The sequence below is a fragment of the Microcaecilia unicolor genome, chromosome 6 (genome assembly GCF_901765095.1).
Source record: "Microcaecilia unicolor chromosome 6, aMicUni1.1, whole genome shotgun sequence".
Classification (NCBI taxonomy): Eukaryota; Metazoa; Chordata; class Amphibia; order Gymnophiona; family Siphonopidae; genus Microcaecilia; species Microcaecilia unicolor.
In genome coordinates, this window is record NC_044036.1 from 340,943,282 (window position 1) to 340,959,606 (window position 16,325).

Sequence of the window (16,325 nt, forward strand, 5' to 3'; positions counted from 1 at the left end):
TTTAAATTTACTACATTGTAGCTTCATCGCATGCCCCCTAGTCCTAGTATTTTTGGAAAGCGTAAACAGACACTTCACATCTACCCATTCAACTCCTCTCATTATTTTATAGACCTCTATCATATCTCCCCTCAGCCGCCTTTTCTCCAAGCTGTAGAGCCCTATCCGCTTTAGCCTTTCCTCATAGGGAAGTCGTCCCATCCCCTTTATCATTTTCGTCGCCCTTCTCTGCATCTTTTCTAATTCCACTATATCTTTTTTGAGATGCGGCGACCAGAATTGAACACAATATTCGAGGTGCGGTCGCACCATGGAGTGATACAAAGGCATTATAACATCCTCATTTTTCTTTTCCATTCCTTTCCTAATAATACCTAACATTCTATTTGCTTTCTTAGCTGCAGCAGCACAATGAGCAGAAGGTTTCAACATATCATCAAAGACAACACCTAAAAAAGACATCGCAGAATGAAAGTTTACCCCTCGATTTTTTACCATGTGAGAAATTGTAATCGTAGTATCATACAATACGATTTCAGTAGGAAATTGAGCAGCAGAATCTGCTGTCACCAACAATTCAGTTTTTAAACTTTTGGGGGATCTTGCCAGGTATTTGTGACCTGGATTGGCCACTGTTGGAAACAGGATGCTGGGTTTGATGGACCTTTGGTCTGTCCCAGTATAGCAACACTTATGTACTTGGGATTCTGAATGGAATCTTGCTACCCTTTGGGGTTCTAAATGGAATGTTGCTACACTTTGAAACTCTGCATGGAATCTTGTTATTCTTTAGAATTCTAGAATCTTGCTATTCTTTGGGGTTCTACATGGAATGTTGCTATACAATGAAATTCTGCATGGAATCTTGTTATTCTTTAGAATTCTAGAACTTGCTATTCTTTGGGGTTCTACATGGAATGTGCTACTATTTGGGTTTCTGCCGGGTACCTGTGACCTGGAATGGCCACTGTTGGAAACAGGATGCTGGGCTTGATGGACCTTCGGTCTGTCCCAGTATAGCAATACTTATGACACATTAAGCGTCAATCGATTTTCAGTTATCCATCGGTTTATCTTATCAAAGATAATCTGCAACTGAGCCACGGTAACAGGAACAGACTCTGTCAATGGCAGAGAAAACTGGATATTGTCTGCATAAATACGATACGATAATCCAAACGATTTCAAAACTTGACATATTGGTGATAAATACACATTAAATAATATCCCAGACAGAGCTGATCCCTGCAGCACTCTGGTACTCATTTCTCTTCGTGAGGAAAGTAAACTACCCATGTGTCCTTGAACTTTCCTACATGACAGATAAGAGCTGACCCTCTCCAGTACAGATCCTGCAATACCACTGCCTGCTAATCGTATACAAAGCTCTCTCATGCGCATTCATCAGGGACATCCTGAAAACCTGATTTGTGTCGCCCTCGAAGACTGGGAGTGACACTTAAGACTCTATGGCTGGATTTACTACAGTGTATTATCATTCGTTATTAGGAAATAGGTCCCACTGCGCTGACTGGGCTTGTGCTAAATAACGTACTTCCCCAGGGTCACAAGGTGGGTCACAGGGATTTCACCCCTGGCTTCCTTAGTTCTCAGCCCATTTCCAACCCCGTCCTCGGGGCAACCTAGTCCTATCAGGCTCTCAGGATATTCACAATTATTCATGAATTCGATTTTCATGCACTGCCTCAACTTCATGCAAATCTATCTCATGCATATTCATTGTGGATGTCCTGAAAACCGAATAGGACTAGGCGTGCCGAGGACTGGGCTGGAAATGGTTGCTCCGGGAAATACCATTGTACCTGTATTTTTGGTTGTGTTGTCAAGGAAGTGGATCGATGCTTTTAGTCGGGGCTGTCAATTGACTCCATGGCATAAGAAACAAGCTAATCCACCCCTGACTTTACCACGATTTATTTTTATTATTTATTTATTAGCATTTATTTACCACCTTTTTGAAGGAATTCACAATGTGTGCATCGACTTTCCCTGACTCCATGCATGCAACAAGGTGAAAACAGATCCAGATGAAAACTGTTTCCTGTGACCTGGATGCTTTTGGGACTATTTGCCTGCATGGCAAACGCACTTTCTTGACTTCACAGGGCGTGCTCACTGACGCCAGCTCTCACCTTCTCTTACTCAGGAGTTTGACAATGCTGAAGGAGAGGAATGTACCACTGAGTTTTCCATGCAGGGGTCCCCTGCTGCCCAGAATGGACCTGAAGTTTACATCCTTCCCCTCACGGAGGTTTCTCTTCCTATGTCAAAGCAGCCAGGAAGATCAGGTAAGCTAGATACAAATGAAAACACAGCCCCCCTTCAACGTGGAGACTGCAGGTACCGAGAGACAGATGATGGGTGGTATCAGTGTAGCACTGTGGGGTTCCACCCTGAGACACAGATATTGAGACACTGGGTACTGTCATCAGTGTGGCATGATGGCATTGTGGGGTCCAACAGGATGCCCACAGGTGGTGTCAGGGCATGATAAACTAGCACTGTGGGACTTCTCATGGCTCCTTGGTACAGATGTACAGTGCACAGGCCGCAGGCACAGAGGGTCTTTTCTTCCACATCCTGCACAGAGACACACTTTGCTTTATTTCGTTCTGAATTGCTCTTTGCTTCCCACTTTCCTCTGAATCTCTAATGTTCAGGGGGGGGGGGGGGGTGAGCAGCTGTTGAGATGTACATGGTAGGGCTCATTGTTGTGCAGCTGGGGCATCATGTAAAGCTCATCACTCACAAATGCATTGATTAATTGATAGATGGATAAATTGTAGCAAACTGTGCAACTCACTTGGTCTCCAAGACACAAACATTTTGCCTCAGATTGAAGAACCAAAATGGAAGTTGCTTTGCAAGAACTTGCAAGATCCTTGTGCCTTCCAAGGCTATATAATCTTGTAGCAGCCTGACTTCAAATCTGGGACCTTCAATAAGGGTTATTCTGCAGCTACACAGAAGAGGACAGATTAGCATAAGTTTGAAACACATGAGCTGCAACACCATTTCCTTATGCTGGACCCCTGGACCTCCCCCAATTGCTAAGGCTCCCCAACCAAACCGGACCCTGGACACCTCCCCAGACCTCATCTCGAATCCACTCGTTCCTCTGCAATGCGACTTGCTTTTGGAACTCCCTCCCACAACATTTACACCTAGAAACATTGTACCCTAAATTCAAGAATGGACCAAAGACCCACCTGCCTTCTGCTGCCTTTGACTCAGGATTCTACTGACCATCCCATCCCACAATCATTGTTCTCCCTACCTGGATCAACCCATCTCTTCTATCACTCTCTATCTTCTAACCCCTCTACTCTGCTTGCATTTCCTATCAGATATTGTCGTTATTTTCCCACTTCCCTGCACTTTCTTTTAATCATCGTACACCGATGATTAAGGAATAGAGCTTTTTCTTACATTGGAAGCTTTTTATGGCATTCTTTACCAGCTGAAATAGCAGTATCATCACTTATGTTGGGTTTTGTAAAGCCTTAAAGAGCCTGCTTTTTGAAACCTCTTTTGGTAATTCTTAATGTGTTTGATTATTGACTTTTTAAAAGAATGTTTATTTGGTTATAGGGTTAGATTCTATATATCACGCCAAAAAGAATACAGCTAGGTGTATTCTATAAACTATGTTTAAAGTTAGGCGTGGTTTATAGAATCCGCCTAAATCTAGGCAAAGTTTATAGAATACGCCCAGCATCCATTTTCTGTGACTATTTAGTCACGGCCATTTACGCCAACAAAAACCTGGTGTAAATGCTGATGCTTAAATTATGCATGGAAGGGGCATAAATTCAAGGAATGCCCATGGCCCACCCATGCTCCTCCCATGGCCATGCTCCCTTATCCGATCTACATCACTTTATAGAATACGCTTAGTTATGCATATAAATTCTAATTAATGCCAATTAGTGTCAATAATTGCTTGTTAAGTGCAGTTATCGGCGTTGATTGGCTTGTTAAGTTAATTACGTTGTGTGTGCAAATCCATAATACGACCAGATTTGTGTAGAATCCAGGGATAATGTTTTATTGTATTATAATATTGTTAGTTTGGATGTCGTATGTTTTTATTATTGTAAATCACTTTAAAATCTAGTTGTATTAAGCAGAATATCAAATTAGTAAATCAAATCAAATCTAAGTTGTTATAGAATTCTAGCACAAACACACTGTGGTACGCCACAAGTTCGGTATGATCACTTACACCAGGTCAATGGCTAGTGTGACTGGGTGTGTTTAGATGGTCCAATCAACACTGACAATGTTCTATACGTTGTGCACATGAAAGAAAACAAAGGAAGGCTCGATCTCCATGGTTGGGAAGCGGAAGCCAAAAACAGCTGAGATCTGTTGATAAACTTTAGTTAATAAAAATAAGTGGAAAACACTTGGTAAAGAACACAACCGTTACAGGGACACAGGCCATGTTTCGGCTACAGTACCTAAGTCGAAACTGAGACAAAAAAAATCAGCAGATATCGTACTTCGAATATTGTGTGCAATTCTGGTCACCGCATCTCAAGAAACATAGAGTGGAATTAGAAAAGGTACAGAGAAGGGCGAAGAAAATGATAAAGGGGATGGGACGGCTTCCCTATGAGGAAAGGCTGAAGCGTCTAGGGCTCTTCAGCTTGGAGAAGAGACGGCTGAGGGGAGATATGATAGAGGTCTATAAAATAATGAGTGGAGTGGAACAGGTAGACGTGAATCATTGGTTCATTCTTTCCAAAAATGCTAGGACTAGGGAGCACACGATAAAGGTACAAAGTAGTAAATTTGAAACGAATCAGAGAAACTTATTTCTTCACTCAACATGTGATTAAACTTTGGAATTCTTTGCCACAGAATGTAGTAAAAGCAGTTAGGTTAGCAGGGTTTAAAAAAGGTTTGGATGGCTTCCTAAAGGAAAAGTCCATTATTAAAATGGACTTGGGGACAATCCATTGCTTATTTCTAGGATAAGCAGCATAAAATGTATTATACTGTTTTGGGATCTTGCCAGGTACTTGTAACCTGGGTTGGCCACTGTTGGAAACAGGATGCTGTGCTTGATGGACCTTTGGTCTGTTCCAGTGTGGCAACACTTATGTACTTGTGTAAGGCGAAATGGTGCTGGACTGTCTCCACTGAATGCTGATTTGATTTGTCTCAGTTTTTCTCTATTGGGGGAGAGTCTTTCTAGGTTTGCCCACAGGTTTTCTGCTACGCTTTGTGAGTTACACACAACGTTGTGAATGTGACACAGGCTTGTTTTGATTTACCTACTGTGGACTCCTGATGCAGGCACTGTAGTCGAAACACGGCCCGTGTCCAAGGCCCTGTAACAAATGTTTTCCACTTATTTTTATTGATTAAAGTTTATCAAGAGACTGCTTTACTGCCCATCCAAGACCCACCCGTGCTCCGCCCACATGAACATCCCTTTGAAATTATGCGCTATATCATCACCTTATAGAAAAGTATCTTGTACATAAACACACATCTCTGCCAATTATAAGCATCAATGACACACGCGTGTGAAATGTACTTCAAGGCACCCATCTGTAGACTTGCCCCGATGAAGTGCACTTTATAAAGAAATGAAACGCTGTAATGTCCCAGGCCAGGGGTAGGCAATTCCACTCCTCGAGAGCCTCAGGCGGGTCAGTTTTTCAGAACATCCACAATGAATATGCAGGAGATACATTTGCATGTACTGCCTCCTTGGTATGCAAATCTATCTCATACATATTCATTTTGGATGTCCTGAAAACCTGACCTGCGTGGGGCTCTCGAGGACTGGAATTGCCTACCCCTGTCCCAGGCAACCCTTTCCTTTTCCCCTGCCGTCATCCGCATGCACAAAAGCTGTCAGGCAGCAGCAGTTCAAGATTTTAACATGGGAAGGAAGGAAGATGAATGGCTGAGAACTGGCCTTTACTACGGCTCCGGAAAAGTAAAAAGGTGAAAAAAAAAACCATGAACCAGCAAGTCCTCTTCCAGTCCATCAAAGCCAGTCCGTGTTTTCTCAGCTGCTTCGTCTGCAGCCTGGCCAACTTTATGGAATACACTGCCGGCCCTGCTTCATCTGAAAACTGATATTTTAAAATTTCAGAAGCAATCAGAGCTTTTCTTGCGATAGCAGCCTTTCAAGTGTAACTTGCCTTTCTATTATGCCGTATGAAGCTGTTGCCTTTTTAAGGTTTATGCTTGGTTTGTCTGAAGGTGTAAATGGGACTCATTTTCAAAGTACTTAGACTTACAAAGTCTACACTGCGTATATTAATTATATCAGCCTGATGCACATTCCAGATTTTTAAAAAAGCACATTGATGTTACTGAATGTGAGGACTATCAAGAACAATACATTTCTCAAATTATTTTCTAATATATAAACTTCATTTCATTGTAATATTGTTTCCTACTAACACCATAAGCTGACCTGTACCCTGTACTTGAAAACAATCACTGCAAATTCCTCTCTCATAGAATCACGCAAATAGTATCCAAGCCAGAATAGATATACACAGTGGTGTGCTGGAGCAGGCTCTCACAGGCTCGCAAGAGCCGGTTGTTAAGTTTTTAAGAATTTTGGGAGCCGGTTGTTAAAGTAGGGCCCTCCATGGCTACTTTAACAACTGGCTCCCAAAATGTGGACTTGGGCCCCCTGCTGAATTATCTTTTACTTTGCTGGTGGGGATGCTGAGCCCTGCCAGCCAAGTAAATAGACTGCTGCTGCTCCCCGCTCCTTGTTTCCAGCTCTGAGCAGCAGGCTGGGACTTCTCCAGCATGTGTGAGAAGTTTCAGCATGCTGCTCAGAGCAAGACGTTGGGAGTGGTGGCAGTCCATTTATTGGTTGCCAGCAAAGGTATGCCTAGCGTGCCCACACGAAGGGAGAGAGAAGCAAGTGTTGCTCCCCCTTCCTCCACCCGGCCACCCCTGGCCCTTCCAACTGCAGAGCTGGCTACGTCCGGAGAAAGAGCCTGTTGTTAAAAATTTACCAGCACACCCCTGGATAGATAGATAGATAGAATTGAAATAATGAACCACCATATTTTACCTCCTTTCAAAATAGCCTCCGACACACATGAACCTCAGCTAATTATTATTATTATTATTATTAGCATTTGTATAGCGCTACCAGGCTAGTGAAAACTGAAACTAAAAGCCACGGTGCTTTTACAATAGCTGACTTTGCACCATATTCGGAGTGACAACTGACATCATAACTCCACAGAGAGGCTAATTCCTAAGGAGCTTATTATCCCAAATTTACAGACTTATATTCCTGCTAAACCTTTGTATCAAAAGCATTGATTTAGAGCACACACACACACAAAAAATCAAACAGTACCTCCCCCCCCCCCAAAAAAAAAAAACCTACCTTGTGGTCTAATGGTGTAGTCAGGGCAGCAGTGATCCCCAGTCATTCTTGCCTATGTCAGCTCTACTCTCAAAAAGGCTGCCTTAACCTCTTGTGGCAGTCTTGCGAGATTAGCAGCAGAGCTAGAATGAGCAGCAGTGATTGGGGATCACTCCTACCCTGACTACATCCTTAGACCACCAGGGATTGTAAGATAGGTTCTAGAGGGACACCTCAAGTGGGAAGGGGGGAAAAGGCAACTCCTGTTCAGAGGGGAGGGAGGGGGACAAACAGGACAAAGCATAAAGTTTCATCTTCCACCCAGTCAGTTTTGGCCAAAACCAAAACCGTGGCCATAGCTTTTTGGCTGAAACTGAAATCGTGCAGAAAAAGGATAGCTACCATAATCAAAACTGAAACTCGATCAGCCTCTGGAGTGGAGTGGAGGAGTAGCCTAGTAGGAAATCACTGTTGGACTGGAATGTAGCCAAAACCATTTGTGGTATACCCCGGTTGGTCCAGGGGGCTGATTTGAAAGAGTGTGCATTCCGGGTGCTCCATAAGGCTTATTTTACCCAAGTGCAGATGTATAAAGTGGGAAGGTTGGTTTCTCAGTTGTGTTAGGTTCAATGGCAGAGACAATATCTTTTCTCATGGACTGTGGGAGTGTCCCCTGGTACAGTCTTGCTAATAATTGGGTTTCTGGATTGGTCACTGTTGGAGGCAGGGTACTGGGCTAGATGAACCATTGGTCTGGCCCAATTTGGCTACTCTTATGTTCTTATGCTCTTACGTACAGCAATACTGGTCGGCCTTTGGTCTATATGTGGCCACTCTTACTCGTATTCACTTTACAGTGGACTTGGTTGTTTTTAATCTAATGGGGGAGTTGGGTAACTTGGGTAAGACACAGAAGATCCTAATTTGAATGTTCATTATAGTAGGGAAAAAAATGCATCTCAGATTCCTGGGTAGCCTCGGAGCCTCCTTCTATTTGGTCCTGGTGAGCCGGGGTTCACCGCCTGGCAATATGGGAGGTGAGAGATGCAGCACTTCCAGCGAAAAGAGAGCAGAATTTTCTTTCTATATGGGATCCATACTTATAGTAATCACGCAGACAGCAAGAAGCGTGATTCTGAATCGCATTGATACACCTAGCAGAGGATAGGAGGGATTGACGAAGCATTATTGTTTCCGCTGTAAACTTGAAGGTCCTCCTTGCACCTAGGAACACCCGCTTCCCCCTTTTGCAGACCCCTTAAGGACTCCTCTACACAGAGGATTAAAGAGATTTAGTTCATCCAGAAGATTCTGAATTGTTTTCCTGACCTCCATTGTCACCCAGTCCCATAGGGGTCTGTTCTGGGGAGGCATCAGAAGTCGAAGTTTAAAAGTCATTCCCATAAAGAAAGCTGTCTGTCTATTAGGATGTAAGTGAATCCTTGGCCATTTGTGTTCCCACATATATTATGAGTAATGTATCCTAATCGGTTGGGGAAGTGAGTGTCCGCTCTGTGTGGACTAAATGATAGATAAAAAGTAGAAATAAAGACAAGGATAGTTTTAAGGAATAAGATTATGTTTATTCTTACCAAAATCAAGTCTTCAATTTAATACATACATCTGACAGGATCTGGATTCAAATGCATAGAGCTTCTGCTGTTGGTCAAGTGTCGGTGAAACTGCTAACTTTCTGTCTTATTGTTATCTCTTTTATAGGCATAGATCTCAATACAAGTTAATGGCATTGCCCAACCTCTCTGTATCAATTTTTTTTCCTTTTCCGGCAGATGCTCATTTGTACCATCTTGTACCTTCTCCTTTCCTGTTCTAGTTATTTTGAAACATTTCCTTTCCGGCCAGGTGTCCATCTGTACCCAACTGTCTTTTCCGTATTCGTAAACATCTCTTGCTTTAGCTATTTCAAAACCTTGTACCATTTCCGTTACCCTGAACATCTTGTTTTTATTGTTTCCAAACTGTCTTAATAATAGTATACTAGTTTCACAACCCATTTTTATGATCTGTGTGCCATTTTATAGAAATACAAACTTCATTTTTCAAACCATTTTATCCATTATTCTATCATTATTGGTGCTATATTCCATCACAATGTTGTACCTGTTGGTGTCAAGACTCATTGTTCAAACCTGCCTTTTGCAGATTCTCAAATATGAAATCATTAGCTTGTTATTTGGCCTAGTCAGTACTTTTTCAGTTGTTTTTGGCTGTGTGGCTTTGCCCACCACTATTCCAGTGGTCGGTCTGAAGCCAGGCCACATATTAACATTCCCCTCTTCACCCTATCCCATAGGGTGACACCAGGGTTAATGTACCATGGTACCATCCATTCCAGAAGGTATTCTGTAAGGCCATCTATTTTTCTGAGTCTTAATGTAAACCGGCACTGTCAGATTTATTTGGTTTCAGATTATCATCTTGGCACCATTTCAATCATTTCAATTCAACTTATCTACACCTGTAGTTATACAAAAACTTATAGTAACTATAATAATATATTTCTTCAACCCTTTAATATGCAGGTTCTATCTTATTCTTACCTATGTGAGTATATATTGTTATTAATCATAAATTCTCTGGTTATATACTGATTATATCTTAAGTATATGTTTGCATAGATTTGCATAGATTATGTTGGCATTGACTCATTTATCACATCATCTTATAAAGCTTTACATTGTTATATTGTATCCCTGTATGCTATTACCTGATTATACAGTTGCAGACATCTCTCTAGTGTCTCTAGCATTTGCATAGCGATTGGTCCTTCTCAGAGGGAGATAGTCCAAGGTGTTATCTCCGGTGGTGTTGGGAAGGAGATTTTCGTACAGGACATATTGTCCTGTTGTTGTCTTTTTCATTATTGCAGTTTCAATTAAGCGTTCTACTAAGCCTCTAGCACAAGGGATTATGCAACATCCTACTAATACAAAAATTGCTACCACTATGATTATGGTCGTGGCTGCTGAAATGATAAATGTCTTCCATTTACCAAAAGCTCTATCCAACCAACCAGTCCAGGATGTGTCAACACCAGAGTTCTCTGCCAATTCTTGTGACAGTGAGGTTAAGCCTTCCAAAGCTCTGGTGATTGATCCATCTGGAGCAGTATTGTTGGGGATAAAGGTGCAACACTGTGTACCTATTTTCCGGCACACTCCGCCTTCCGATGCTAAAATCTGGTCAAGAACTAATCTATTTTCTAACGTCATTCTGCTGGTGGCGTCTAATTGCGCTGCAATTCCTTGAACTGCATCCCTGGTATAATTGACAAATCTCTGCTGGTTGTAATATATATAGTTGATCCAGTCTAAATTTTTATTTATAGTAGCCCACCAAAAGAAGGCTGATTCGAATCCTGCAGCTATTGGTTTCTGGCTTTGAACTCATCAGGAACCCCTCTTGGAACTCCAATGGCATCTATATAGACTCGATCATCAAAAGATCCAGGCATTGCATTTCTCTTCACTCGTGAGGAAGAGCTGCTATGAGGAGGGAGCAAAGAGGCTATTATAATTGGAATTACCAATTTGACTAAGGCACATCTGCCTGTCCAACTCCTGTGAAGTGTATGGTGGATAGTACGGGTTCCACAATACCACCATACATCTGCTCTCGCCTGTGAAAACTCTGTGAGATTCAGATTTCGCAGAGTTCCTTTTTCTAGGGTTGTGTTACAATTGGTCAAATTTCCCAGAAACCGTGTATTTTTCACCCCATATCGTTCCAGACATGTATGATATCTGGTTGCAGGATCTGGAATCCTGAATGCGGGTGGAACCCTCAGCCGAGGGGGTAAGTAGGGGTGGTGCTCGTCAAGATGTTGACAAGACTTATTCACTTCAGTTGTTACCTGAAGCAACTCTAGCATTAACACCACATATTAACACCGCTTAATTGGACTGTTGTAATCTTTGGGTCTGGGGAAGGGAGGGCTTTAGGGAGGGGGAGGGAAGGGGAGGAGAGGGGTTCAGTTAGAAGAAAGAACAGCGGGACTTGGGAGAGTGATTGTGTCTGATGAACTTCAGGTGGCCAAACAGGTAGAAAAGGCGACGCTCAAGCCAAAAGTATGCTCAATTGTATAAGGATGACCAGCAGGAAAAAAGAGGTGATAGAGCCCTTGTATAAGTCTTTGCTGAGGCCCCATTTAGAGTATTGTGTTCAATTCTGGAGACCCTCATCTACGGAAAGATATAAACAGGATGGAGTCCGTCCAGAGGGCAGCTACAAAATTAGTCAGTGGCCTCTCTCATAAAACATATAGGGACAGGCTGATGAACCTCAACATGTATACGCTGGGAGAGAGGGGATAAGATAGAGACGTTTAAATACCTCAGTGGCATTAAAGTACAGGAGATGAGCTTCTTCCAAATGAAGGAAAATTCTGGAATGAGAGGGCGTAGGATGACGTTAAGAGGAAATAGGCTTAGGAGGAATCTAAGAAAATACTGTTTCACAGAAAGGGTGGTGGATGTGTGGAATGGTCTCCCGGTGGAGGTGGTGAAGACGAGGACTGTGTCTGAATTTAAGAAAGTGCGGGACAGGCATGTGGGATCCCTTAAGAAAAGGAGGAGTTACGGGTTACTATGAATGGGTAGACTGAATGGGCCATTTGGCCTTTATCTGCCATCATGTTTCTATTTGTTTGACTATGCCAGGGGGCTATAAGACCCTAAGCTCTTTGAGCTGTGTGAATTCTACTTTTCTTTTTTGCAGTTGTACTGTTCTTCTTTCAATAAACAGATTTGACATAAATGCACTTTATCCATCTGTGATCAGGTCCCTAACCTAGTTGATATGACAGTGGCTTTGGGAATCTTTGCTGACACAGGGGTACCTGACCAGCAGGAGCCATTACAATATGGACAACAGTCTTCCTTCTCTCTGAGATGCAGCTCAACCCAACCAGACCCAACACAGAAGGGATCTGAACCTGGAACCTCTGAATCATGGAGTCAACCAAGGATTAGTTTGAAAGTCTAGAGCCAAGTCATAAGATACGTTTTTTTTTTTCAGAAGGTTTGTTCTGTGTACTGCATATCTCCCTAGTGTTAAGAATTACCGTTTACAGTTTATAAATGCAAAACAAATTGCTGGAACTCTGCATTTCTACCAATAGTTCAGCTCTTCTGATTGTTTTCTTCACATTTTTTCACTCCATATACTCCTTCGCATGCGGGACAGCCTAAAGCTTGAAGTAGGATAGGAATTTCTGTGCTCCTTAGAAATATAAACAGCTGCCTCTCTTCTGTGTAATATACACTGGGTGTTGGTGTCACTGGGTCACAGAGAATGGTGCCTGTGTCCTGATGGCAGATAATGGTGCAGGGTGGCGTAGGCCTATGGACAATGTGTCCTTTTGTCGCTAGAGATCTCCAGAATGCAGGATCCTGGTCCGGAGCAGAAGGGGGCGGTCGGGGGTGGAGAATGCTAAATGTCAGCTAGACGTGAGACCACACTGCCAGCGTTACAGGATGGGGCTTCTTAGGGGAGAATGTCTTATCTGGCTCCCTATCTCTTACATTAAAGGGTTGACTTTTCACGGACCCTCCACTCATCTGGCTTGGGCTGGATCACATCATGGCAGTCAGTCCTAAGTGCAGCAGTTGGAAGCCAGATCGTTCCTTCCCTGGGGATGGAAGGACGGTCGGACTGGATTCTCTCTGCAGACCGTTTCCAGGTCCTTGACGCAACGCATGTTGGAAGCTGTTCCTGTGTGAGGACCTGCTCCCGGCTCAGTGGGGTCTCCCTCATCTCCTGTCCTTAGGACTCTGCTCACGGGATTTCAGGTTACTTCTCCTCTTCTGGATTTAGTGGCGTGCAAGGGAAGACACATTCAATGTTCAGCTTCCCTGTTCAGTTCCTAATTTCTTCCTGCAGGTACAGCTGGGGACCATATTTCAATGTTCAAAAAATTCTGAGCCAACCTCTCCTCCTCATAAAGAGCTCCTCTCCCAGCATCTGTGGAAGGGCAGAAACACTGGTCTTTTTCCTGTCCGATTTCCTTCAATGGTTAAAATATTCTAGTTCAGGAGGGAAGAGGACTTCCAGCCTTTTGTTTATTAAGAGCCCATCAGTTTGCAGCTTTTCAGCCTGGCCTCTCTAGACAGGTCCTCATCTTCCTTCCTCCCCGTCTTATGGATTGCCAAAATCTTGAACTGCTGCTGCCTGACAGTTTTCGTGCATTGCAGATGATGGCAGGGGTAATAGACTGAACTGCCTGGGACATTAGAGACATGTGCAGAGCATGCTTTCTGCCTGGGGTGGAAGATGAAATATCGTCCAGGGTTTGGGATGAAACAGAGAGGCTAAGGTATCCTTCTAACACAGATGAACTTTGTTCATTTCCTTATAGTCCAGCTGCTCAAATCTACTGACCTGGGGAGGCACAGCCTGCTGTACTTGAAGGAGATCGGTCATGGCTGGTTCGGGAAGGTGAGAGTTTCTTTTTATTTACTCTTCTGCTGCAGCTTATTAGTAAGAATACGTATTTACAGTTCCCTGTTTTAGCCTTGGGTTATAGCAAAATATTTCTTGTGCAGTGCGTGTGACAGCAGGACACTTTCCTGTCAGAGACCCTTTCACAGTTTACCAGGGCTGACAAAGCCCTGAAGACATTTCAGACTGGAGACCCCTCATTATTCCTTTCCTGCTTTGAAATTGCATGCCATGTGAGCAGAGCAGTTGGTGTCTGAAGGCGCAATACAAGTTATATCTGGTGGTCGTAAGGTTAAATATAATTAATTTTAGGACATTAACACCACTAAGTTGTCTGAGAATGGAAACTCCGTTAATTGTTCCCAAAGGGAGTGTCCCAAAAGCTCAAGGAAAGTGTTTGTGAAAACAATCAGTCCTTGCTATAACAGCTGCTCGTAGCCCTTCTCTGGAAAAAGTGAATTGAGACTCCTGATTGGCTGATAGTGTGCCCAGGTTTATTTCTGAGTATTTAGTCCAGTAACAAGGTGTCCCCTGCAGAAATCAGCATGTGTTAGGGCAGGGAGATGGGAGAGAGTTCAAGGCCTGTCCTGTGTTTCTCTAGGTCCTCCTGGGTGAGGTGAACTCAGGTGTCAGCAGCACCCAGGTGGTGGTGAAGGAGCTGAAGGCCAGTGCCAGCGTCCAGGAGCAGATGCAGTTTCTGGAGGAAGCGCAGCCTTACAGGTGGGTGCTCAACAGGTATAGTGCGAGTGGAAACGGATTTGACCTCTTGTTAGTCCCACTGGCCAAGTTTGGCTAATGCAACTCTCGCTAATGCAATCTCAGTTTTTTATATATAGTTCTTTTCAGGTCCACCAAAGGACAACCCAGTGCAGTTTACGACCCTGCATCGCTCTCTGTGTAGAGGATTCTGGCATACAATTTATTGCTTTGGAAACATTCATGCAGATACCTCAAGGCATGGATGCCCTCAAAGCATATCACTTTTTGTAAAACTCAACAAAAGCCTCCTTTTCAAAAGGCTGAGAGGAGAAGCTTCTGACTAGAAGTCAGAAGCTGCCGTACTGATCTGTGTCATGTGCAGTGAAGCCTGAACGGTAGCAAAATAGGTTGGCCTTAGCATGAGACACACATATAATTTCAAAGGAAATGTAAAAATGTAAGATCGAAAATATAAATTAAATGAATAAACAGTAATTAGAACTAGGAATTAGACCAAAAGATGAAATGATGGCACCAAGGCAGAAGCATGTTAACCACCCCTTCCCTACCGCCCCCCCCACTCCATGTCCAGAGTCAGTGGTAAGAATACCCTCTGTTATCAGACCTCAGGCCACTAATTAGATAAAATAGGACGCAGTAAACCCCACAACTGCCGCCTTTAAACAGTGTTCTGCAACAGAAAATGGACACCCAGGGCCCACATGATCATGTTGTATGAATATTTTAATGAATTTCGATGGGTGACTTCATATCCACCTAATAGCTCTGTTATGCTTCCGAATCATGTGTGCGAATTAGATTTTAAAAATACATGTTGGCTACATTTCTCAAGTGGGCTGCACTTGGACATCCCCGCTGTACATTCTTCAGTTACTCTGCTCATTTCTTAACATAGTAACATAGTAGGTGACGGCAGATAAAGGCCTGCATGATCCATCCAGCCTTCCCAATAAGATGGCCAGACAAACCATGCAACAACATTAAGAAATCTCACCTATGCAAAGACAAACACACACACACCCTCAGGAAAACTTGGGCGGCCCATTCGATTATGCCCCTCTATGGCTACTCTTATGTTCTTTGTCGTTAACTGATTAAACCAGCAATCCAGCAATGTTGCAGACTGACATTTTCCTTGCTATCAACCTTAAAGTATCTCCCCTTCCCAGCGAAGGGCTTCCTGTGTCCCGTTCATGAGAATTGTAGGTAGCATCAAGCACTATTCACAGAGCTAGTGCTTGGTGCCTCAGGATGAGGAACAAGTACAGTCGCTTAATTAAAGCTGATCAGCAATGGATTAATGTGAATAGCAGTCCTCTGGGGACTTGACATGAGAAATCCTATTCAGTTTGTGGGTCACTGTCTTTCTAATTGTTTAAAGAAAAGTAATTCTACAATCTTTGTAACTCATTATCCCATAAATGTATTACACCAAGGAAAAGCTAAAACTGTCCGGTTTTCCTAGGCATACAGCGCCACTAAGGGGCCCTTTTACTAAAGCCACGTAAGCATCTATCCAGCTCATTTTCGAAAGTGATCGCCGGCCATTTTCCGACATAAATGGGGAGATGGCCGGCGATCTCTCAAAAGCAGCGAAATCGGTATAATCGAAAGGTGCTTTTTTGACACCTTCGCCGCTTTCCCGTCGTCGAGCTGGCGAAAGTTCAAGGGGGCATGTCGGCGGCGTAGCGAAGGCGGGACATGGGCGGGCATGGGCGTGGCTACCAGATGGCCGGCTTTCGCGAATAATGGGAAAAAAAGC

The 16,325-nt window shown here is 43.3% G+C and overlaps 1 protein-coding gene across 1 annotated transcript in view; it reads left to right on the top strand.

Moving 5' to 3' along the window:
* LOC115473539 (serine/threonine-protein kinase LMTK1-like) overlaps positions 1-16,325 on the top strand; it is a 133,259-nt gene that overhangs the window by 89,919 nt on the left and 27,015 nt on the right. Inside the window, exons 3-5 of the mRNA XM_030208588.1 lie at positions 2,168-2,309; positions 13,761-13,840; positions 14,445-14,563. Coding sequence (XP_030064448.1) covers positions 2,168-2,309; positions 13,761-13,840; positions 14,445-14,563 — 341 coding nt within the window. The remainder of the gene's footprint in view (positions 1-2,167; positions 2,310-13,760; positions 13,841-14,444; positions 14,564-16,325) is intronic.